The sequence below is a fragment of the Chamaea fasciata genome, unplaced genomic scaffold (assembly GCF_029207755.1).
Source record: "Chamaea fasciata isolate MVZ Bird 193981 ecotype frontalis unplaced genomic scaffold, bChaFas1.0.hap1 SCAF_1, whole genome shotgun sequence".
Taxonomy (NCBI): domain Eukaryota; kingdom Metazoa; phylum Chordata; class Aves; order Passeriformes; family Sylviidae; genus Chamaea; species Chamaea fasciata.
The window spans coordinates 8,254,066-8,279,152 of record NW_027094086.1 but is presented as its reverse complement, the minus strand read 5'-3'; the positions used below and the strand labels follow the sequence as shown (position 1 = coordinate 8,279,152).

The window sequence follows — 25,087 nt, the reverse complement described above, 5'->3', positions numbered from 1 at the left end:
TACCTCATAGTGGATTTAGTGCTCTTGTGAAATACACTGACAAAATGAAGAGCAAGCAACAATAGCAGTAGCTTGGAGCTTAAAAATATACTTGCTGTCTTAAGTGGTGCCAGAGTTGGTTTTTCACTTACATCTCCTGTAAAGGGATGTGTCTTGTTTTTGTTCAAAGACATCAAAACTGTTGAGTACTTTTAATTTTACTGTAAGGAAGGAGGTGCACACAGACTAGAATCATGAAACTGAGAATATATACCAGATATACCTTTCCTGAGGGAAAATCCCTCAATGAAGCAATAGAGCTCTTCTGCAGAAGTCAGCTTTGTGCTCCTTTTTTCTGTGTTTGTTAAGAATGATAAAATCATGCTGTTCCTGAGCATGCAGAGAGGAGTGGTGCATAAAACTTTCTTGACTAGAAATTGTGCACCTGAAATAGCAAAATGCTTTTGAGTTTCCTGTGTCTGCCCTATAAGACCTTTCGTTCGGAACAAATCTGAAAGCAGATGGTACAAAATCAGTGCAAAATTATCATGGCGAGTTTTTAGAATTTATTTCATCTTTCAGTGGTATGATTAGAAGTAAGTGGTATCGGTGATTATGGTCTTGTTTTAAATGGTTTAAGAGCATTAGCCTGGCATTTGACTTCATATTTTGATCACTCAATTAATTTACCAGTACAGTTTTGGTGTAGATGACTGGATCAATGCTTCGGATTGCAGGAGGCTGCAGAGGGCAGCTGTGTTGGGTGCCCTCTCCAAGCATTCCTGGTGGGTGTCAAGGGCAGCTTCCAGCCTTTTCCACCCAGCGCAGGGAAAGACACCAGATCCCTCCTGGCCATGAAAGCAGATCAGACAATAGCGGAAAGAGAAGGTTTATTGCTCTTCTACTGCAGTCAGGTACAGGGCTCTCTGTTATGGACCCTAAATATCCCTGATCCTGGTAATTAGCTACTTTATTCCCTCGTTTCCCATCTCCTTTTTCCCTCCCTTTACCAGTCTCATCCCCTCTCAAACAAACCAGCTGCCTCTTTTGGTTCCTTTTTTTCATGATACCAGTTTTTCTACATCCCTACCCATATGTTGTACTTCTGATACCATTTCATAGGTAATGTCAGATTTGTCTAAAATCACCTGGGGTCTTTCATCCCTTGCTAGCTCATGTTTCCCAAAAGGTCCCCAATAAAGTCTTTCAGTTAATTGTAAAAATGGCCAGACCCCACAGAATTTCTCCATAACCATCTGTGAAATCCGGCCATCTCTATGGCACATTTAGCTAGTTTTTGTCGCTTTATCATGTCATTACTGTGAGGATGGCAGAGTGTCTGCATAGGTCACCCAGAGAGGTTGTGGAGTCTCCATCCCTGGAGATATTCCAAAGCTCTCTGGACATGGTCCTGGGCAAATGGCTCAAGGTGGCCCTGGTGGAACAGGGAGGGGTTGGATCAGAGGATCCCTGGGGGTCCTTTCCAAGCTGAACTGGTCTGTGATTGTTGAACTGTCAATGTGAGAACATCTTATCCCCTTCTCAAAGAGCATGTCCGAGTGCTGCCACTTGTGTGGGTTCTGGGATTCTTTTTGTCACCTTCCATCCAAGATAACTTCTGGCACTGGCATTGCAAGGCTGGGTGCTTGCACTAGTTGCATACCAGGTTTTCCATTTTCTAAAAGCAACACAAAGTAACTACTGAATATTATTTTAATGAATAAATACAAGTCATTACTTAGAAATCTGGAATGTTCCTCACATACATTTCATGGATAAAATGCGGTCACCGTAATGTATTGATTATCAGTAACAGTCATTTGATTATATAAATGCCTAGAGTTCCTGAGTGTGTTTTGCGTTTTGGAGTTCAATGTTTACCAGCCAAATTACATTCATCCTTTAAGTCCTGAAATATGTTTAAACAGGCTGTGAAATATTTTGATCTCTGAACCTTTCTTGCTAGTGCAGATGACCTGATACAAGATCTAAAAAGCACAAGGGTTTGTCCTAAGAGGTGTTTTTATATATATATGTATAAAATATTTACATACATACATATATATATGCACATATATCTCCAATTTTCCATTTCTCCAAACCTTCATTATTCAAATCTGTGCAAAAAGGTACAAGAGAATATTGGATTGAAACTTTCTCAGCTTGAGAGTATAGATTGCAGCATTTTACACACTCAGACAAGAGTGATTGCTTAGTTTAGAAAGCAATCACAAGCAGTTTCAAAGGAAAATGTAACTCGTTCTTTTATCACTTAGAAAATGGTACATGCCTGTAAAAAATAAATGAAATTTCAGAAAACCCTCTAATTCTTAAGTGGTTTGATGGAAAGTATAATTACTATTTGACAGAACTCTCGTCAGGCAAGAAATTAGGAAAAAATCTCTAACATCCACTGTTACTGATTTGTTCCCTTAGTTTAATTATTTTAAAAACTGCTATTAATATAAATATTATACATAAATAAGTGGCTGACTTCAGAAGTCAAAGTTAAAATATCTCCCTGTACATGTAAAAGGTTTGCAAGCCAACCTTTGCAGTTAGGCACAGTATTATCACATCTTACTTTTTAATTAAACACCCTTTTGTTTAATTAAACACCCCTTTGTTTAATTAAACCTTTTTTCTGCTTTACTATAAGCAGCTCAGTTACATGTTTGGATATGTCTGAACCCCCATCTCAGGTATAAGCAGGACCTGCTTTTCTCGATGAATTAAGCCTGTTCTTAATTTTGTGACTATGTTATGACACTGCAGGCCATTGCCAGAAAGTGAATTAAATGCTACTTGTAAAGTCAGTGATTCTAATTTTTTCTCCTAAAAAATAAGTATGGAGTCACTAGATTAAGGTGTTTCTTGGATGCCAGATGTTAGATACTTGGGTTATTGATATCTCTCTGACCCATCCTTGATGACAATAGATAAGTCCATTGAGTCCATTGAGTCTATCTTGAGAAGAAAAATGCTCCTTTTTTCAGTGTAGATAGGTTCTGTAGAGAAGGTTTTCAGCCTTGTGGAGAAAACCAGAGAAAGATTTAATTTAAGTTCTTGAGCTGCAGTTAGTCCTTCCCTGTGCAGTCACGTCTGTACAATGCTGGGCATTGTCCCTGCTGGTGAGTCACCTGCACCACTTGGCTTTTGTCTTAGAGTCTGTCTCAGTTCATCCTGCTTGAGAACCAGTTCTGGTGCACTGGGACATTCCCAACATATGCCGTGGCTGAGATAGCACCCTTGAGAAGGTCTCTGGTTAATTTTCAGAAGAGGAAATGCAGAAGCACTGCTGGTGTTTGGGTCACCAGCTTAGTTGATTGTATTTCTCAGATGCAGAAGGACAGCAGGACCACAGGATGCTCTGGTTTCTCTTTTAACTCGTCAGTTTGTGGCTTTTTCCTGTTTGTCCTATATTTAGTCATCATAGTATGTATGTGGCAGGTGAAGGGCACTCTTACGTTTGCTCCCTGTGTATATGAGAGATTGGGATTTCTTCTTTCTGGCGCTTGCAAAAGAAGTGTTGTCATCCTCAGTAAGGGAGAGGTAGGAAGCGATGCTTTCCCTGAGGCCATAGCTGAGGCAAGAGTCATCCATTGCTGCCAGGGTGCTTTTGGTATCTTCAGTCACCTCCAGCCTTTAAAAGAATAAAATTTTGTTACCATTTCAGCTACTTGGACTGAGCCCCTTGAGATAGTATTAACAGTTTTTAAACCTAATAATGTTATTTTTGTTGTATAAAAAACATTTCTGCCTCATAAATCGTCAAGCATTTCTGTTGCTTAGCATTTCTCAAAAAAAACAGTACAACAGTAATATATAAATATTTTTTGGCACTTGAAAAGGAAGTATCATCTATATTCTCTTCTTAATCTGTAGGGAAAATTACGTCAATACTGCACAAAATTTTCTTGCTTTCATAAGCACAGGAATATTTTGTGAAGGAAGAGTAGTGAAGGGAAATTCACCCTTCAAAAGTAAAAGGTGCTAAGGTGCTTTTATTTCTGAAGGTGGTTGTTTCCCCAGCTTCTGAAACCTGACCTACTTTCTCTTGTGGCAGTTGTGATATTAGAAATCTCCTGAACTGGGCTGTGTGTTGAGAGAGACACAACAAGAAAGGTTTATTCTTGGACAATGTGCTGCTTCCTGGGTGTGTGAAAAAAGGGGAGCCACTTCTGCCTGCCATGGCTCACATGGGAACCACTGCACATCAGTGGGGGTGGATCAACAGGGCTGGATGTCACTGGGCTGTGTGACCCAGCTCTTACTCCTGCCTCTTGCTGAAAGGACTCAGGAGTCCCAAAGGGGCTGAGCACATGGGTAGCTGGATAGGGGAAATTATTGAATGCTATCTGTATTTTCTTTCAAAGTTAAACCTAGATTATCAGTTACAGGGCTGGGCATTCAGTTTTCATGAGTGAGCTTGATGTCAGATTGTCCAAGCTTTAAAACTGTTTTCAGGAGAAGGAAATAAATAGCTATGTCTTCTGTGTTGCAAGTGCAAGTATATCCACGGCTGGGAAACACCCCTGTTGTTTCTGGCAGCCTGTGTTGAATGTGGTACCTGTGAATGTTTCTCCAGTTGAAATTTTTATTCCGCATCACCACAGGAGGAACTGGATTCATCACAGTGTTGTTGTTAGTGCACTGGGTGAGACAAGGTGTTGTAAGGACACAGCAGAGACCATCAGCAACTTCTGAACAAGAAAATGAATACACAGACAGTTAATCTTTGGTTACTGTTTTCTTCCCCTGGTGCATGTTCAAATAAACAGTTTTAGACTCAACAGTTGCAGTCAAAAATTGTGTTTTCTCAGCAAGAACACAGTGACACAGGCCTAATTTTTTCCTTTCCTTATACCTTTGCCTTTTAATTTTTCGTTGGGTATGTTTCATACAGTACATGTGAGGAACTGAGACACAGGAGGACAAAGTGACTTGCTCAAAGGCTAGAAGGAATTCTATGACAGAGCAGAAACTTAAACCTAATTTTCCTGAGCCCTCAGTGAGTTCTGCTTTGCCTCCTATTATCTCAGCTATGATGTAAAAAATATCAGATTGGATTGTGTGCATACCTACTCTTCTGTGGAACATGACTGTGGAATGAATTGAGGTTCACATGTTACTTTCATCAGTGTTTCTGTGCTCTACTCTCTTCTTGCTCCACTAGGAACATCACAAAAGATATTCTTTTGGCAAGTAGAGAACATCATGGCTAAATGCTGCTGTTCTACAACTCTGAATCTTATTTCAGGGTGAGATCCTGTATCTTCTCATGGTAGGGAGGAGACCTAAATCTAACTATGTCTCCTCTTACACCTATAATCCAAGTAAAAATGTTAATTGTTACAAGTTTTGGGTTCTGCCCCAGCCCAGATTTTAGGCCTTGATTGTTTCCTTCTTTCTAAATGGTGAAAGGTGTCAACTAGCTAACATGTAAATACATATATATCTGCTGTCCAAATTCTTCCTCCTCTCTTTATATCATTGGAAAGTTTCATTTGGTTGTTTTGAATTTGAATGACTTTTCTCCTCAATTTATCAGTGTACTCTTTGGCCATCACATTTTTTCTTTTTACTGTGAAATACTTAGGTATGGTAACTTCACACTTTTAAAATTACAGAGTACCCATTGCCTGTTAAAGCACAGAACCTATTGTTCTCTTGTAACTTTTAGGCAATTAGTTTTTTAAAATTTCCTTCCTCATTTTAGAATGTTCTCATTAGGATGCATGGTAACTGCTGCCACTTAACTGTGTCGGTTGTCAAGTTACCTTTCTGACACAGGTTGAATTGCCATAAATGTGGAAAACTCTCATTGAAAAAGGTGTCATGCACTGGACTGATATTAATAATAGTGACAGCTGACTCTGCAAATGAGCCAACAGCTTGAGCCTCTTGATATAAATACTGCTGATAAATTCCTGCCATAGGCTTCTTCTAAAGTGATAGGGAAGATGCTTACAACTTTTCTGAAAATTTTCTGCTGCGGATAAGGTTGTGTGCTGTAGTGGTTCTTTAAGGAAACGTGAGTAGAGAATCTGGTGTTGCATGCCCTGAACCTGTCTGCCTGCCTAAATGGCAAATAAATGAATGGTAGACATCTTCATTTTGGCAAAGAGTCAGCCAGGATTTGCAGTCTGTCTCTGGAACCCAGAACTATGGATGCATGACTTCTGAACAGCTGAACACTTTTGTATGCTCACACTTTGACTTCAGCTGTGCTCTGAGAGGGGCTGGGCATCCCTGACCTGTGCTGACTTCCAAACTGCATTTGGAAGTTCCCTAGGAAACCACTAGACAAACAGTGTTCTTGACATGGCTATACAATATCATGCAAAACATCAATACAGACAGAAACCATCTGGCTTTATTTAGCTGAGTCCTTGTATTAATTTCAGTTATACTGTTAAAGGCAGCATTTTTTTATTTAGGATGAAAAATAAAGAAAAATAAATAAACCTAAACTTTTCCCATTGCTTGTTCTGTGGCAGAATTTGCACGTCTTGGACATAGGCAAAACTTATTGTTTTGGACCTTTAATTGATAGTTTTTTTACAGTTGCCAGTGGAAAATATGTTTTTTCTGCACTTATTTTTACCTGAGTAGTGATTGACAAGGTCTTCAAGGCACTGGAAGGTTTGTCGTGGAGAGATGTAATACCAGTTGTTTGGGAGGCGGAAGATCCTGTAATGTTTCACTTGCCTGTGCCTCACTGACAGGGAGTATAACCCTGGAGAGAGAGAAGAACTAATTACACTAAAGTAGGGCTACAGTTCTGATTGGGTATCTGTAGCAGAATAGTGTATCTGTAAGATGTGGTGCCATGACTCAAAACATCTCAGAAAGAGCTGATAAAACCTGAGTGGCCATCTTATACTCTCTATCTCTGTCTCTCTATCTCTCTATCTCTCAATCTATGTCTCTATCTCTCTATCTATCACAACATGACCTGAGATTTTGGTTGAATTTAAATTTCTGGTGTGCCTTTCCTTTATTATTACTGGCATGGGAACTTTTGAAATGGCATAAAGGAAATGGACCTTTACAGAAGTTATTTGCCTTCCACTGACTAGGGAGACCAGACTCACAGGCTGGTGTTCTGATTTAGTCAGCCTCGGGTAATGTAGTAGCTGAGACCTGATAATGGGGTCATAGCAGGAGATGGCCACTTAGATTTTTCTGTTTCTTTGTTTAGAACTGTTCTGCAACATTTATTGGCAAGGTCTGAATGCCAATCCTAAATTTCTTTGAATTTAGTATAGATATTAAGAAAGTAATTGGCCTGTGATATGCAAGAGGTCAGAACAGATGAGGTATTATTCCTGTTTATCTGTAGTATCATGATAGAATGTGTTCTGCTGCTTCAGAAAAGGAAGACAGCACGTTGCAGATGGGAGATTTGTTCAACCTGGAGAAGAGCAGACTGAGAGGAGACCTTATTTCTGTGTTCAGCTCCCTCAGGAGGGGCAGACATGGGTCTCTTTTCTCTGGTGACCAGTGGCAGGACCCAAGGGAATGGCCTGAAGTTGTGTCAGAGGAGGTTTAGGTTGGATAGCAGGAAAAGGTTTTTCTCCCAGAGGGTGGTTGGGCACTGGAACAGGCTCCCCAGGGGGGTTGTCACAGCACCAAACCTGATGGAGTTCAGGAAGTGTTTAGACAATGCTCTCAGGCACATGGTGGGATTGTTGGAGTGGTCCTGTGCAGGGCTGGGAGTTGGACTCAGTGATCCCTGTGGGTCCCTTCCAACTCAGGACATTCTATGATTCTGTTTCTATGTACCCATTGAAGAAAATAACATATAAAGTTGGTGCAGCATAATTCCCATGTAGCAAAAGGAAGGAAATAAAATTGAAGGCCAGTCATTTTTTAAAATAGATAAAAGATCTCCCTCCTTTATGTAGTAAACACGCTTATCCACTACCCCCACTACTTGGTGTTCATCTTACAACTTCTTGAATCAATCTTTTGTGGACCAAGGCAAAGCTGTGACTTTTCCTTCATTGAAAGTCCCACTGCCTCACAAGGTTTGCATGCAACCAAAGTAAATAATAGTGTTTAAACAACTGTGTCTTGTTTGTGCTGATGCCTGTGGAACTTTCCATGGCCATCAATAACCCTGTTTCCAGTAGGTGGCTAGTAAAGGCTGGCACACTGCACTGGGTGCCTTTGCCTTCCCATTATATATCTTTTCTGGTTTTGGACTGATCCATATGAAGCCGGAGAAGGGAGTGAATTAAAGAGCTGTGAAACTGTTAATGCCTGAAATCAAGAGGGGAAAAAGAAAATCTGTATTGTCTCACCTTTCCTAGTTTCACTCTCTCTGATCATGAAGGAGCCAACCTTGGTGTTGGGTAGCTGTAGAAGTTCCTCTGCTTTTTCTCTTCCCACCCCTTCAAATAACCAGCTGTGAAGCAGGAAAAAACAAATTCTGAAATCTGGACACCATTGAAACAGTGAGCAGCATGTGGCTGTGAAAGTGCTGCATTAGCCAGGAAAAGTGACTGCAAAAACAACACTGTGGCTTTCTGTAGTTATTCTCTCAACTATGTTCAGGCATATTTCCTCAGTTTGTGGAGAAAATTTTGCTAGTTTTGAATTCCATTAACCTTTGTGAGGTTAAGAGAAGAGTAATAATGTTTGGACTTATTAGAGAAAACAAATCTTTTTGAGCTGCTTTGATCTCTATTGCTGGGGACAGATTCCTGTGGTATATTGATGACATCTGTGGTATTAGTTAAATCTCCCTTTTTCATTTAAACCACTTTTGTTAACCCCAAATTGTATCATAAATAAACCCCAAATAAGTTACAATTATTTTGCTTCTTACAGGGAACGGTCCAACCATTTAGGTTAATAGGCTTTGTGGATAAGGGAAAGTAGAATTAGTCCTACAAATTTTCACCATAACTTGGTGCACTGCCGTGTTTTGCCACAGCCAGTGTCTCACCACACATCTGGGCTTGCTCAGCTGTTCTAGAGTTACTGGCATTCTCTTTTAAAGTTATTCTCATGTGTTTGATCCAGTCTGCTGTCATTGAAGTTGCAGACAGTAGCTTCCATTACCCCACATCTGTGCCCTGCCTTCGGGAAAGCATCGCTGTTTCAGGAGGATGTAAAAGCATGTTAAAATTTAAGCACTTGCATAGTTCACAGTGACATTCACAGTTCATATCCTTAAAATTAATCAGGTATTAAAACATTTGCCATAAAGCTTTTAAGTGTGTGTTTTAATGTTTTTTGGGTTTTTTTTTCTGGGTGGTGTCTATGGCAACAAGAAATGTCTGAAACTTCCTTAGTTCTTCCAGTGAGAATGTTTACATTCTTGTATGACTTATTAGCATTTCTATTTGTTCTTTTTGGCCTGTTTTCCATGAGCAAACCTAGCTAAAATTTTACTCTATATAAATATTAAAAATCCATTCTAAATAGGCTCTCTTCATTAATGTCTTTAGAGTTAGAGATCAGTCCATGCAACAGATGTATAGTAAATATCTTATATGCAATTTGAGGTGGTTTTGGTGCTTTCTAGCATTTAAAAGAAGGATTTTCCTTTTCACTTAGTCTGAATTTATGTGTGGATTTGAGGTTCTCAGTTTTAAAAAGATGTATTTTAGACTGTCAATAAATAAAATTTCTTTCTGTCAAGTTACTATTGGCATTATTTGGACTACAACTCAGTAATCAGAGGAGAATATGTAAAAATGTGGTGTTGAAAGGCTATGGAAATGCACTTACTTACCCGTGATAAACTTTTGCTACGTATTTTCCTGGAATATAGTTTTCTCGACCTGTTGTAAGGGAATGGACTCTCCACCAGCCTCCTTCACTGTGTGAAAGCAAGAGAAGGGATATTTTCAGATGTATTTTCAGATCTTCTCATCACTTTGAAGTTAGTAAAGATATACAAATTAGCCTGTAGCCTTCTATGTGTGCTTCTGAAACTATGTATTCAGAAAGGAACCCTGTTTGGTTTCATTTAGAGTAGTTCCATTTCTAAACCTGCTTGAGAATTGAATTTGGACACAGAAATAAACTACATTTGTTCCATTTAAATTACGTAAGTAATAAAATATTTTTCTGTAGTTGAAAGAAGAAGGATAAATACTCAGTGGTTAAACCATGCTGTGCTCTGCCTTCCCACAGCTAGACTTGTACTGGTGTCCAGGATATTCAGTTTACAGCTGAGTGTGTTATGTCTGGTCAGCCCTGTAACACCAGGGTAGAGGTTCCTGGGAAATGGAGCCTGTCTTCTTGGGAACAGGCTGTCAGTCCAACAGAAGCTGATTTGTGGTTTGCTCTTTTCCTTGTCTTCCATGAGTTGCAACCAGACTCCAATAAAATAGACCTTGTAACTGAAGCTGCAGATGTATGTATTTCCCCCCATGTATCTTAAGTTATTGCTGTGATACTGAATTCTGGCTTTGACTCTTGAATATCTTCAGAAATGCAGGGTACCAAGAATTTTCACAGGGACACTGAAGAGCTTTAGTCATAGTGCAAGGATGCTGATGACTGATGGGTTCTCTGCACCTTCACTTTAAGAGTTCGAATCCAAATAACTGTGTCTTGTGTTTGAATGTTTTTGTGGATGTTCATAAAAATGCTCCCAGAATAATGTCTAGATTGCATATCAGAGTCTCGGTGTGTGTTAAAACAGCTGTTTTGAAATCCCTTAGGTTAAATATCATGAGTTATAGCTGCTGGGATCATGGCCCAGAATGTCTGTGCTGAGGGAAAAGGAAAGTATCTACTGCTCAGAGCTGAAAATTTCAAGGCCCCAAAAGTTTTGGGTTTGGTTTTCCAGATAAAATGAATTTATGTATAAGAAATTTAGGTTATTTTGGTCCTTTTTTTTCCCCAGAGCCCTCCTAGACAGACCCAAGAATTGCAATAAGAAAAAACCAAAACCAGAGAGATTTGTCATCTCTCTCCCTCCAAATTTTTATATTACTAACCCTGAAAAATCCCTCTGATGATTAAATGTCCCAAAGCAGCACATCTCTCCTGGGGCAGGAGTTACAGAAATTATGTAGATTGGGGTGAATCTTGGAGGACATTTGGTTTGACTACTGCCAGCCAAATGCAGTTCATCTGGTAATGACAGGTGCCTGGCCAATGTGTAGAGTGAGAAACTGTGCCAGTGGTTCTGCCAACACAGAGCAGTCATAAATATCTGTGAGGAGTTACATTTCCTGTGGAGGTTCCATATGTCCTGTTCCTGGTAGGACTGGTGGGGCTGATTGCCACCACACGTCATTACTTTGGTCAAAGGCTGAAAAGCTGCTGTTGTAAAAGCAGTACATGCTGCTGATAATGCTGACTCCTCTGTGGCGACTTGTGCTCTGGTCATGCAATGCTACTCTTCTTTTTTACTGTATTTTACTTCTTTGAATGATTTTGGAAAAAGAATTACAGCTTATGAGCAGGAAGAGGCTGCAGGCAAACAATTCCTACTGATATCAGCTCATACCCCAGTAGGGGAGAACAGGTCCTTCACCAGGACACTGTGGTTTGCATAGAGCGCTGGACTGTCTTGTTTTCTGTGAGCAAGCTCATGATTCAAAATAAGTAGAGGAAAGTCCCCATCAAGGCTTGCCTTGGATCTAATTTATCCATCAGGAGAGGCCCTTGATCACTGCACAACAGACAAATGTGTCAAAAACTTCTGCTGCCAAAGCCTGTTCTTGCAGTAGATTATACTTTGCAGCACCATGTATACATATAATATGCCACACATATAATTCCCATTGATTTGGGCATCGGGAGTCCTGTGGTGGTGTGAGGGCCTGTAACTGATGGAATCTGAGAGTTAGGCTTTAAGCTGAAATTTCCAAGCTAAAGCAGTTGTTGTACCATGTCATGTATGTTCTGCAAACTGCAGCAAGGTTTACGTTGCTAGAAGCTAGCAGAGAAGAATGCCCCTGGTTTAGAGGAGCTCTCCATCAGCAGATAATTTATCTGGTGGTGTTGTCTGAGTCTTGGGACCCTTAGGTTCAGGGAGGCAGAGAAAGCACTGTGTCAGCAGAGCATAAGTGCAGCCATTCTGGGTCAGACCAAAGGTCCGCTAAGGCCTGTGTCTTGTGACTGACAAAGGCCACTGCAGGTCATGGTGGCCTGGAGAGGAGTCTGAGAATTCATCAGTCATCCGTGATGCTTCTCTTGAGTACTTCTCTGCTCCAGCCATTTGACTGTCTGGTTGAGAATTTTTTAAAATTATTTTAGAATTCCTCCGAGGATTCCTCTGCTATGAATGTGTCTGGTCTCCCATTGAATCCATCTGCTCCACCAACTGCAAAAATGAAATCTTTCATTTCATTTTGAGCAGTGCAAATAGTGGCTATGAGGCCGAGTAACTTCCAGGAGGTCACTGTGAGCTGATACAAGCTGTGCCTAGAAGAGCATCAGAGCTGCTGGCTTCCGTTTTTCTGTGCATGTGCTCATTCTTGTGTCTGGCAATATTGCACTATGGTTAAGGTCAGTCTGAACTAGTGCTCTTAAGCCTATTTACTTCTGGGGCCCTTTAATTTTTTTGAGTGGAACTGGCTGAGAAATCTGTCTTTTTTTTCCTCAATAAGAAAATCGATTCTGCAATCAATTTAAAAAATAGAAAAATAAATAATGCCCCCCCACTTTTTATTGTTTTTACATTTGCCTTAAATCGTGATGAAATTCTAAGACCTAATCATAATAGAGTCGTTAAATTAAAAAGGGTGAGAGCAAAAATGACAGACACACTTGACATAAAGAAATCCAAAATGATTTTCCTTTTCTATGTGATTCAGACTGTTTTGGCTATTACTCTGTTTTCCATTACATTTGGGGAATACTTTCTCATAATCATTCTTCAAAGCAGAATTGTTCTGAGTCTTATTTTAGAATAGAGTCTGAATCCATCCTGAGAAACCTAAGAGAAATCTGTGGATCAAAGGACAGTCTATAATCCCAAATCCTTAAAATAGTTGGAAATTTACACTATGGCTAAGCATTCTTTCCTGAAAATTCTGAACTCAATTAATTTTGTTGAACTGCATCCAGTTTGGGCCAGGTGCATAAAACAGAGCTTTGCTTCAGTTGTAACAAAACCTAATTTTAAAATGAATTCATCAACTTACTCTGATAGCACACGTAGTTTTTCCCCTACATGAAATATGGGTTGGCTTATGTCTGCTGAAGGATAGTCATAGAGAACAGCAAGGAAGTCACTCTCCTGACCTGTGAAAGAAGAAAGAAAAGGTCACTTAAAGCAAAGGTAGAGCTCTGAGACAAAAATAGATTTTTCATTAAGTATGATAGATTTTATGTAGTAGCTCAAATGGGAAAAAATAACCTCTGAAATGTCACTTAATAAACATAAGGAGCTAAAGAAGAGCCTACAGATTTATAAGAGGACTGTGAAGATACGAGAATTAAAAATGTTGTGGTTAATTGCAAGCAACTAAATTTAGACCACTTTTTCTAGCAATTACCATATTTAAAGGACATACTCAGTTTGAAACTAAAAAAAAAAAAAGTTAGTAATTGTTTATAGTTTGAGGAAGTAACCCAGTTTGATTAATGCCACTGTCTCTAATTGCCTCCAGCTACACTTTTGGTAGCATTATATTTAAGAAAAGGAAGATACATGTTGAATTGTTTCATAATTTTACACCACTGATACTTTTCAATGGTATGAAATTAGTTTAGATCAAGATCAATGAGAGTGTGGCCCTTATTGCCCATTTCCATCACTTTCTAAAGGAGCTTGGTGGTCAGCCACTGCACTTTGTTGTCATCATTGCATGACTGTACTAGAGCTTCAGTGAAAGAAAACAGGCACAGGGGTGTTCAAGTTGAAACCATTGTACAATGACAATTTGCAGAGGTCAGCAGAGAGATGAGAAGACCTTTTACATCATCTGGGATGAATCTGGGACTTACACCCTGTGTAGAACAGGCTGAGTCTTCTGCATTTCTGAGGGATGGAGCACTTTACACAAGACGGAGACTATCAAATATGAAATGTTCCTCATCCTGCTGGAATCTGTGGTGGCCAGTAAATGCTGACAGCTGGGAGATTCAGAAATGTGCCATGCTGGGTGTTTTGAGCTCTTTGTCACAAGTCCTCTCTGTGTTTCTTCTGGAAGCAGTTCCTTTCCTCTGCACATCTCAGTACCCTCCACAGTCTCCCTCTGCCTCCACCAGGATCAGCAACCCGATCCTTAGGAACACCATCTAGCACTACATTTGCAGACGTTTTTTGGTCTCCATACTTCCCACTCTGTGCAGCCCAACATGTGCAAAAACGAGTGTGAATTCAGGGTAGGAAAGAAATAAATTAGATAGAGAGATAGAAATGCATCTGTATCTTGTTATTTTTTTCTCATTTAATATAGATTTGTTGCCAACTTCTCTTTAAGGAAGACAGCTTTTGAGGGAAACTTAGGTGCAACACTCTGAATTAATGCTTGGTGTTTTCAGCTATGTGTCTCAGGGCCTTAGAAACAACTCACAGAGATAATGGTAAAAGGCTGAAGGAAACATGAAGAAAAGAAACACAACAGGTTACCCAGAGAAGCTGTAGTTGCCCCCTCCCTGGAAGTATTCAAGGCCAGGTTGGATGGGGTCTGAGCAACTTGATCTGCTGGATGGCATCCCTGCCCATGGCAGTGAGAATGGTCTTGGATGATCTTTAGATCCCTTTCAACCTAAACCATTCTGTGATTATTTTGAGAGTGTGTTTAATATTGCTATTCCCATGATTTTCTTAGTTGATTAGTGTCACTGACTTAAACAGGACTAGGCCAGTTCAGCCAACCACTGTGATTAGTCTAATGTAATTTATTATGCACTTAGTTCAACCCTACTGAAGAAAATCTGTGCTGAGCCTTTGATGGCTTCCTTGTTCAGCACAGAAAATCTAGTGATGCCTTCCTGTCTAGGAAGCTACTTAGTACCTGAGGCTAATAACACCTAAGCATTGGCACTGAGCCTTTTTTGGCAAACAAAGTCATTACCGAGGACTACTAGAAGAAGTACAGGCCAGAAGGTGCATTTTAAAAATAGCAAAATGAGGAAAAATCACTTAATTTCTTGTTGCAGGTTATAAAACATCATGTGATACTGCATTGAATAGAATTGTTTTTTAGCTTAAGGACAATGCCTTTAGCAATGCTTTTTTTTTAAAAAAAAGTTTATAAATATTCTGCTTTCACAGTAAAAGAGTGGAAAACAAGGGCTTTTCTGCTCTCCTTCCTTGTGCATTTGTCATTTGCATTTCATTATGGTGACTTTTTGTCTACTCTAGCAAGGCCTGTGTTACTTTGCTTGCACTTTCATATTTATATTCATTTTTGTTTCAATTTTTCATGGTTATTTTTAGTTCTGAAAAGGAAGGAATATGTCAGAGTTTTATCTTCCACGCCCGTGCAAATGTTTCCTCTTAAACTACATACAGTTATATTAAAGTGTAAGGACAGGAATGAACCCCCTCCATTTTCACTTCGTTTTGATTGGTGTTTAAGTCAAACCTCACTGGGTTTTTTGGTCATGCAAAAAACCCCACCACACTGTACAGCATTTCACAGAACCCATACCAGCTCCTTACAAACACAAAAGCCTGGAAACAGGAACTAAACAAATTACACACTTTCTCCACACCTAAATTTCACAGTGATCTAATAGATTTGATCTTATGAGCTCCCCACACTTTCAAGATATAAAAGAAAAAAGATTTGCCTGAGTTTATCTAACACAAACTGTCCTCCACAGTGCAAGTGTAGGTTACATCTGAAACGGAACAACTCAAAAGTTAGAGTGGAAAGATCGAAGCACAATCATTTCCACTGCATCAGGTGTTAATTCTGGGTGGTTTTTTTGGAGTAGGAAATGAATGTGAAATGCATGCTAATTTTAGATGTCCTCACACCCGCATGTCTTGCAAAGTGTGGGACTGAATATTGTATCCTTCAAATTAATAATTAGGAATGGATTATGAAGCCTTTTAAGCGAGTAAGAAGAGAATAGGCAGAGCGTCCAATCCAGCTCATCATCCTCAAAAATCTGCTGTGCACTGAGGTGGTCCATGTCTGGAGTGGAAATGAACTGTTTGGAGTTCAGCTCCATGCATCATCCAGCTCTACTGACCAGCAGAAACATTATGATTTATGGCATAGGGTGCACTAGGGAGGGTGAAGGAGGGCACTCATGTGCATCTGGGAAACTGTGCAGTACCACAAGGTGTGGCTGCAGAGTCACACTTTGGCACCCAAGCTAGATCTAAACCAGCCAGCTTGGGAACTGAGAGCTGTGCAGGTGCAGCCCAAAAGGATTAACCCTTGATTCAGGGTCCCAAAGGAGGACAGAGAGGGGCTCACAACCCTTGATGACCCCTTACTGCTCTGCTAACTCTGTCATCAGTCCCTGGGTTGTGCCAGGAATGCCTGTGCAGTGTGCAGGCAGATGGGGTGCAGTTATCTTTGGGGTCCAAATGCCTCCTTGGGAAATACAGCCTGTACACTGTTCTCTTTCTCAGGACCAAGGCTGGCACACTGGTGGGGAGGAAAGCACGAGGTTTTGCTTTCAGTGCAAATTTCAGGCAGCACAAGGGGCTCATAGGGGTCCAATGCACACTGCAGATCAAATCTGCAGACTGCAGTTATGTCTTTTCTTTTGTTTGTTGTTTTTTGTTGTTTTGTTGTTTTCGTTCTCTTTTTCCTTTCATTCTTTCCCCTCTGTTTCAGTCTTTCATTTTATTCAGTCTCACTGCAATGAGCCAGTGTCAAACCTACTTCTCTTAATAACAGTTTCAACTATTGAAGTCCATGGATTGGATCCTCCACCTCATTTAAATTAAGTATGTTACTGGCCTGGTGAAAATCTTTTGTGTTTTGTGATGTGATTTGAACTTGGATCTGCTCAGGAAGATACAAACTCACTGGATGAACCCCAACACAGACTTTGGTACCAGGTCAATTTTTAGAAGTCTTTTTTCATTGGATTTGCATGACAGTACTGATGTTTGTATTCCCAACTTTCATTAGCAGCATCTAAGCCATTATGAAAGATGCTGGTCTGACCCAGACTAAGAGATTAATGGATCCAAGGAGCTATTCAGGCTTATAAATCCTAGAATCATAGGATAGTTTGACTTGGAAGGGACCTTTAAAGGTCTTGTTAGTCCAACCCTCTCAAATGATGGAGGACATCTTCAATTGGATCAGGTTGCTCAGAGCTCCAACCACGCTGACCTTGAAAGTTCCAAGAGATGGGGCATCTACCACCTCTCTGGGCAACCTGGTCTAATGTGGCACCACCCTCATTATTAAAAAAATCTCCCTTATATCGAGTCTAAATCTACCCTATCAGCTTAAAACCACTATCCTTTGCTGTGTCACAACAATTCCTAGTAAAACGTCCATCCCCATCTTACAAGCCTTCTTTAAGTATTGAGAACTGCAATAAAGTCTCCCTGGAGTCTTCTCTAAGCTGAATAACCCCAACTCTCTCAACCTTTTCTCATAGGAGAGGTGTTCCATCACTGATCATTTTTGTGACAAACCCCCTGCCTTTGGATGATTAAACATGGGTATCTGGTGCAGTTTCAGCTGTGGGAGTGTCTGAAACATCCCTACAGCCTTGGCAGGTGCCACTGCAACTACAGAAGATTTGTTCTCTCCCCAGCTGGTAGCAAGAGGTCAGGTAGGACTAACAACACCCCTTTATAGATGTGCTAGCTATGTAGGAAAGTTCAAGTAAATTGAGTCCTGAATTCCTAAATAGATATTTTCCCACTGTGCTATCAATGTTTACAGTGTTATCTTTTAGGGGTATGTTCTATTTCCATCACAGAAAGGGTTGCAGTTGTTTTTAGCCCTGGTAAATCCTGACTTTTAGCATGTGCAGGACCAGTACAAACTTGGTCGCAACCATCAGCAAGGTCCTGCTTTGAGTGAGTGCATGTCTCTGTTTTGGTGTTTGTATGTGGTATTTGTGTCAGCAGTTGTTGGGAATATAAGCATAAGGCACTCTTCTTCACCAAAAAAAAAAGAAAAAAGAAAAAAAAGAAAGAAAGTAATATGCTGAGTAGTGTTTGGTCTCTGCTACTCTGCTGTGTTAGGACCTAGGGCTGCAAGGCTGCCTATCTCAGGGAGTTCCTAAAAATACCGTGAGCAGGGCTGTGTGTCCTTGCAGCAAAAATGGAACCAGGCTGATTCCCTACCCTTATAATAATGAGCAATCCGAAAATCTTTCATGGAAAAACCCCAAAATTAATAGAACAACAACAACCAAAAAAAAAAAAAAACAAACCAAAACAAAACCACCAAAAAAAAAAAAAAGCCAACCAAGAAAACCCCCACAAACCCAAAACCCATCCAAACATAAAAAACCCCCTACTTAAAAAACCCACCCCAAACCCAAAGGGAAAAAACAAAACTGCTTTTTCCTCTTTACCTTTGGGGAGTGATTTATTGCAGCTCTTGTGCCAACTGTCGGTGTTAGTGCACCTTGAGGACTGAGGCTCTACTGGTTCTCCACCCACCCACTCACAGTTTGTAGTAGCTGATCACCAAATCCCTTTTCCTTTCCTCCTTCGGTGCATGACCTCTACCAGCCTACAGAGGTGGCAGGGAGAGATTTGCAACTGGATTTATTCATGTGTGGATGTAGAGGGCAGATGTTATACTCTTCTTTGGCAGCTTGCCCTGCGAAATTTGTATTCCTCTATAGCCTTTATGGATAAATCTGGTGACAGGTTGGCTGTGTGCTACCGTTAATGCAATTATCTGACAGTGGATGGACATGAGGTTCAATACAATAAATCATTAAAACTTTTAAGTTTAAATGAAGGAACCCCCAAATTTCAAGAATAAATTTGTATAAAATATCACATGTAATTATGTCAAAACACAGCATTCCTGGTTTCTGAAGCAGTGTTTCAGTGCTTTCTGATTTGGAAGAAACATCTTTCAAGGAGCACCAGCAAATAATACATTTAACATTTGAGGTTTTTAATTAAAGTGCTTCTTGGAAAATGAGCTAAAACGTAGCTAAATATAAGCTCAGTCTAGTGGATGTCCTCCTTCTCCCACAGCAGCCATGAGCTTGCCTGCTCTCGTCAGGCGGGTGAGGAAAGACACATGGTTGAGTCTATCATATATCATGAACATCATTTTGTCTTGAAAAGAATGAAGTGAGTGCTTACCCGTTTGGCTGGGCATGTTTGTTTCCTCAGACGCTCTTGGAGTTTTCACAGTATTTCCCATTGTGCTTGCTAATTCCGTCAAGGCTCTTCAGAACTAAATCAAAGCAGACACTGAAATTTAACATCACAGTAACACCTGCTGTGCTAACAGATGAGAAATGACCTAGTTTGGGTGTCTCCAATTTAGTACAGTTTTGCTTTTGAGAACTCTGGTGTCGAATTCATGCAAGAGTTTTACATACTTGCTAAACTCTCACCACTTTTGGACTTTTATCAGGGGAATAGCAGAAAACCACAGCTAGGGAAGTTGCTCAGAAGAACATGATGTAGTAAAAGTTTCCATTACCAGTACCTCAGCACAATAGGAAGTAACAGCAGAGCTATGCCCATATGGGCATTTCATATAAAAAAAGGTTTTTCAGCATTTGGGGTTCTGAGGCTACAAAAGATCGGAATAGATTGATGTCCCTGGTTTTCAGCACTGTGTATATGTTGGTTTACTACTGAACACAAAGAGCACAGCTTGGTAGGTTTGGACTTTTTTCTGATGCAATTGTGTCTTCAGCAAATTGTGCAACTTTTTTTTTTTTAAGTACCGCCTTGCCTAAATTTTTTTTCATCTCAAACCTCCTGCATAAAGTCAGCAGTGCAAATTCTTCAGATATCTTAAAAAAATTTGGTGGATGAACATGAAACAGTATCAGAAAATTGTGGAACTAAATACTGTGAGAGGAGCAGTTCCTTCTCATAGCTTTGCTGCAGCCATTCTAATTCTCTCTGTCAGAGGACACAGAGATAAATATTTTGAATGTGTAAGGTGTATCATGCTATGGTATTGTTTCAGAGGCAGAAGAGAAAAAGCTATATCTATTTAAAAACTGTACATTAAAGCAAAATAACACCACCAGCTGATGAGTAATTATTTTTTAAAAATATTTTTCTTACTGTTGCTCTGTGAAAATAACAGGAGCTCTAGCAGAATTTTGTGAGTATTCTGCACCTTGTGGGCTTTTCTAGCTTAAATATTTCAAAGAAGATTACTGACTTTGGTGTGCTGCTCTTCACCTACACAGGCTAGAGGCTGATGAGGGTCAGGTGGAGAAATGTTCAACTTGAGAAGTAGAACCACTGACATCAGCAAGATTTTATTGCTAATTGTCTCTTCGAATAAGATTGGCAGAATTTCAGTACGTTGATTAATACCATAATTTTTAACATCTTACAGACAGTTTAGGAAGACATCCTACAGAATAAAGTGCCATTCTAAGGAAAGAAAAATCGTCCCTTATCAAATGCAAGGAGCTCAGTGCTAGAACAGATGGTAGTGCACAGTTTGACTCCACCTCATCTGCTTTCCAAGCTTCTTAGTGCTGTTTCCAAAGGCTCTTTGCTAAAATTCTCTATTTCAATGCCCAAATAGCACATTACCCCTTTACTTTATGCACTCACAACTGGTTTGTGGCACATCTGGAGGGTGCAGCTGTGTCCGTGTCTCTGACAAGAATCTGAAACCTACTTTCACAAGAACAAAAAGGTGCTGCCAGATAGGAGAAGTCTAGAAGCTGAATAAAACAGCACTGTTATATTTAAATAAACTACTTGGGTATTCTTATTTTAAAACAGGGTCTCTTGATAGAAAGCAAAAAAATATCCTTCTCCGTGTAAATGTACCTACATTTCTAAATCTGAAGCCAGAATTCACTTTTTCAGGCAATGTCTGCTTTCAAGATCATAATTTTCTGATATAACTTTGAGTATTTTTCTGTAAGACCCACTTTTAATTTGTTGAACATTTTTCTTACTTGTCTCCCATAAAGAACAAGAGAGAAACCCATAGGAGTAGTGCAGCCAGTATTTTGGCTACAGATATTATAGATGTGTATGGCTCATCTTCATATTACCCAGAAAAATTTCCTGGGCACAGCAATAGAGAGCTCAACAGGGTTGAAATTGCCAGCCAGGAAAGTGAGATAAATACCTGGACTGATGACCTCTGCTGAGCTCAGTGCTCTGGTACATGCATTTTTGCAGTAATTTAAAAGGGAAGCTCAAATCTTGCTCAGTGTATAGAATCTAGGCTTGCAGTTACCAAAAATGTTATGCAATTCCAGAGAGATGGCAAGAATGACAGCATGAGCATCTTATGTCCATCTATAATTTTGACGCATGCAATTGATATATAGATGAGAATTGCTTGAATTTTGTGTCCCAAAAGTCTGAAAAAAAAGTAAAAATAAGATTTCTTCCTCTGAGTGCCACTTAATGCTGGGTTTTGTTATTTGAGGGCCAGGAGAGCAAGTCTTCTTACAAGTGTCAGGCTTGTGACCAGTGGCCTTTTTCCTACTCCTAATTTCAGGTGTGCCTGAGTCTCTTTGGAAAGTGATACGTGATATTTGTGCATGGTGGAAAATTTTACTTCAGACTTTCAATCTTTCTAAAAATACAGCACATTTCATCAAGGCACTTACATTTTTCTAGATGGTGTTTATGGATCTAAACTCTAAATGCTGCTTTAGAAATACCTGAAGTGTTTCCATAGGGTTGCTCATATGTCGTTTGCAATTAAACCACAGTTAAATCCAGAGGGATCAAATACTGGACAACAGGCAAGTTCCTACTTTGTATTTTTTGCAGAGCCCAGCGTGGTTCCCTTCTGCCATACCAGGAATTGTTGTTCTCAAAGGACCTCTGGAGTCATCAGGGCACAATGTGCAGCTCCATGCTGCTGCCTTAGATGTGGAATAATCTGACTTGTGGAAAATACAAATGTTATAAAGTACTTTCAGTACAGTGAGGAGCAGTGACGTGTTGGGCCTTATCGTCATTAACATGGCTGTTTGCTGCTTCTCATTGCATTTTCCGTGCTCTTTTACTGTCACTGCCATTGGTAGCACAAAGTTGTGAAGGGGACAGAGAGTTCAGGATGCTCTCCCAGATTCATGGCAGAAGTGCTCAGTAAAAATAAAAAAAATGGAAAGCTTGGGCCCTTGCTGTTAATTCACTGAACCAAAGTGACTAAAAGGAAAATGAGACATCAGACTAGGTTTTATTACTAAGACCACTCATCATTATGCATATGGGCAGAGTAAAGGTTCCTATAGTCCAGTCAAAGGTGGTGGAGTGAATGTTCTGAGGTATGACTCAACCTTCACATGCTGAAAATGGGACATGGAAGTTTTGTTTGAAATAAAGCGGGCAAAAATTGTTCCTACTTGTTTGCTGGAAATGGCATATCACTGTTTCTAGGGTAAGAATGTACAAATTATTCATATTTCTAAAACAATTGTGTGCTTTACTCTGGAGTGATAGAACTTGATGGCTTAAGTGGCTTGTGCTTGTGTTCAGTTATTGTCAGCACAGTACAAATCCATTCCATTGCCGCATGACAAATTCTTTTGTGGTTTTCTGAAATTTTGAGACACTGCAAAACTAGACTTACTGGACGCTTTAAAGATCTCATGAACCAATTTTTTCATTGAAATCAATAGAAGAGCAGTAACAGTTTTATAGATTATAATCTTCTGAAATAGCAAATTTTCGCCAGGCACTGTGTCTCACTTGATGTTATTGAATCATAGAATAATTTGGGTTGGAAAGGGACATTTAAATGCCACCTAATCCAACCCCCCCTCCATGGATAGGGACATTTGCAATGAGATCAGGTTGCTCAGAGCCCTGTCCAACCTGGCTTTGAGTGTTTACAAGGATGGGGCATCTAACACCTCTTTGGGCAACCTGTGTTTCATCCCCCTCATTATGAAAACTTTGTTCCTTATATCTAAACTTGATGACCGAGTTTGGGATACAAGTATAAGTGCCATCCTTCCATCACAGGAGTAGATAACTATGGCAAAGAAAATAATTCACTGGGGGTGATGTAGGAAGAGCTAGAGAGAAATTATAGACTCTGAACTCACTGTGTCTTATCTACCCCAAACCCTGCATGGAGCGCAGCTGCTGTTCAGCTCAGAGGAACTGCTGGGAACCAAAATCTACCTGCAGCTCTCCTGATCACCAGCCACCTCCTCAGGCTTGTGTGGAAAATTGATTTTAACTGTTAAGATCACATTTGCATTGTTCCAAGCATTGGTCCTTTCTCCTCTCCACTTGTGCACATAGTGTCCAAGGAAAGGTGGTCTCATAGCTGTTTGCACACACAACTGTTGAGGCTTAGGGGTCTTTGCTGCCAAAAGGAATGTGAGGAAACATCCACAGTCCCAGTCCTGCTTTGTGTCCTATTTGTCAGAACTCTCAGCAGATAAGAATTCATCACCTGTCAAGACTGGAATCCCACTGACCTACATCGTGTGACCCCCAAAACCTGTGGTACAATTTTCCCCTTCCATTCCTGTGTGCAGCACATATAGCAATAACTTCCTCTTGCAGAATTTGTTCTCTGAGAAAATATACTTCTGCAGTAGTTAAATAGCATGAAACAAAAGAAGTTCTGCTACTTAATGAGAACTTTTTCAAAGTTATATTTAATATGATTAAGAATTAGTTAATATGAAGAAATGAAAGTAATAAGAGGAATAAAAAAGAAAGTTAAGCACAAGAATAAACCCCCCCTACAAGGAATACTGTAGACTAGTAAAATTAGAACATTTATCATTCCTGAGATGCTATGTCATATTTTTTTTTGTTTCCTGATATTCACATCTATACTGCCAAGGTCTTACAATGTAATTCTCAATAAAGTTCACAGGTAATATCTGAATCTCATTTAGCTTGAAAATGAAAGCACTGGCATCCTGTTATTTTTCTTGTGGAGAAAGAAAAAACAAAACAACTTAGATTTCAGAAACAGTATATTATTTTCGTGAATTTCCCTTAATTTATCATGAATCAAAATTAATATCTTTTCAGCTTTGAGGCAGTTGTACCTTTGCACTTAGAAAGAATAACATAATAGTCTCATCAAAGTAATTCACAGACACATGCAAACATGAAACAACACAGAAATACCACACTATCCACACTTCTAACACTTTGAATAAAAAGCCCACTAATCTGTGGGCTCATATTTTGGTTATAGTGAAATGCAGTTTGCTTTAGCATAAGGTCCTAAGCATCTATCTTACTCTTAGGTTTCAGCAGAAATACTCCTTGTCCTGTCTACCTTTAGTACCACTCCTTATGTAAAGGATCAAGGCAGGCTCTTCTATTTCTGCCTTTGGTGGTACTTGAAATCCATGGTCTGAATACTGTCATTGTTAATGAAATAGAATACCCTTGTATATAAGTAAAATTGAAACATTTGGTCTCGTACGCAGATAATGTAAAATATATCACAGCAGTGATTACCTTTAAATGCTAGGCATGGCATTCCAGGTTGCAGTATTTCTGAAAAAAGCCGTAGTCATAGTGCTGCTCTCATGCTGCCAGCAAGGTTTAGCTGATCAAGTCGAGGAGCAGCCGGGCGAATGAGTGTGTTGTGAAGTTCACGCTGTCATGTAGAGCAGTATTTGCCAAACAGGCCACATACTTCCTCTCTGAGAAATAAGGAAGGCTCAAAGTGTTTGCAACAGATGAGGTTCCTGTTGCAAGTCACTACTGAAGGCACATTTTATCTATGGGCTGAGAAAAACAGGGAGGTTTTCAATGTATTGCATCAGGGCTGGTTTCAGCTGATATAAAAAATGAGGGAAATAACCCAGTTTACATTACTTACACAAAAGGGGTTTATTTTTTTTTCTTCTTCTTCCGAATTTATTTATCCAGTAATGCTCGTTCCCCAACTGTTTTCTTTTATGCATTTTTGCTGTTTTTCTTCTGGCAGACAGGAAGAGGCACAAAACATTTTTTTCTCTCTTACTGAGTCTGAATAGGAATGCAGCCTTTGCTTTATACTTCACTCTGTGCCCCAAAATACCTCTGTCTGCAAATAATTGAGGCTTAAGATCAGCAATGAAGAAATAT

The 25,087-nt window shown here is 39.8% G+C and overlaps 2 protein-coding genes across 2 annotated transcripts in view; one reads left to right on the top strand and one right to left on the bottom strand.

Moving 5' to 3' along the window:
- The window catches only part of TG (thyroglobulin), a 147,715-nt gene that overhangs the window by 85,841 nt on the left and 36,787 nt on the right, over positions 1 to 25,087 (top strand). The gene's annotated exons all lie outside the window — the stretch shown is intronic.
- SLA (Src like adaptor) lies at positions 520 to 24,637 on the bottom strand. The gene is made up of 8 exons (XM_066175680.1): positions 24,473 to 24,637; positions 19,169 to 19,262; positions 13,101 to 13,200; positions 9,728 to 9,814; positions 8,289 to 8,392; positions 6,587 to 6,718; positions 4,550 to 4,682; positions 520 to 3,622 (listed from the first exon to the last, which is right to left on the bottom strand). The coding sequence occupies exons 2-8, from the start codon at positions 19,227 to 19,229 to the stop codon at positions 3,403 to 3,405; spliced, it is 837 nt and encodes a 278-aa protein (XP_066031777.1). The 5' UTR covers positions 19,230 to 19,262; positions 24,473 to 24,637; the 3' UTR covers positions 520 to 3,402.

What these genes read in the sequence shown, in the direction of transcription:
- SLA (XM_066175680.1), bottom strand. Translation starts at nt 19,229, where the DNA reads ATGGGAAATACTGTGAAAACTCCAAGAGCGTCTGAGGAAACAAACATG. An exon ending in AAACTACGTGTGCTATCAGA is followed by an intron (nt 9,815 to 13,100) that starts GTAAGTTGATGA and finishes GCTTTCACACAG; the next exon opens with TGAAGGAGGCTGGTGGAGAG. An exon ending in GTAGCAAAAGTTTATCACGG is followed by an intron (nt 8,393 to 9,727) that starts GTAAGTAAGTGC and finishes CCTGCTTCACAG; the next exon opens with CTGGTTATTTGAAGGGGTGG.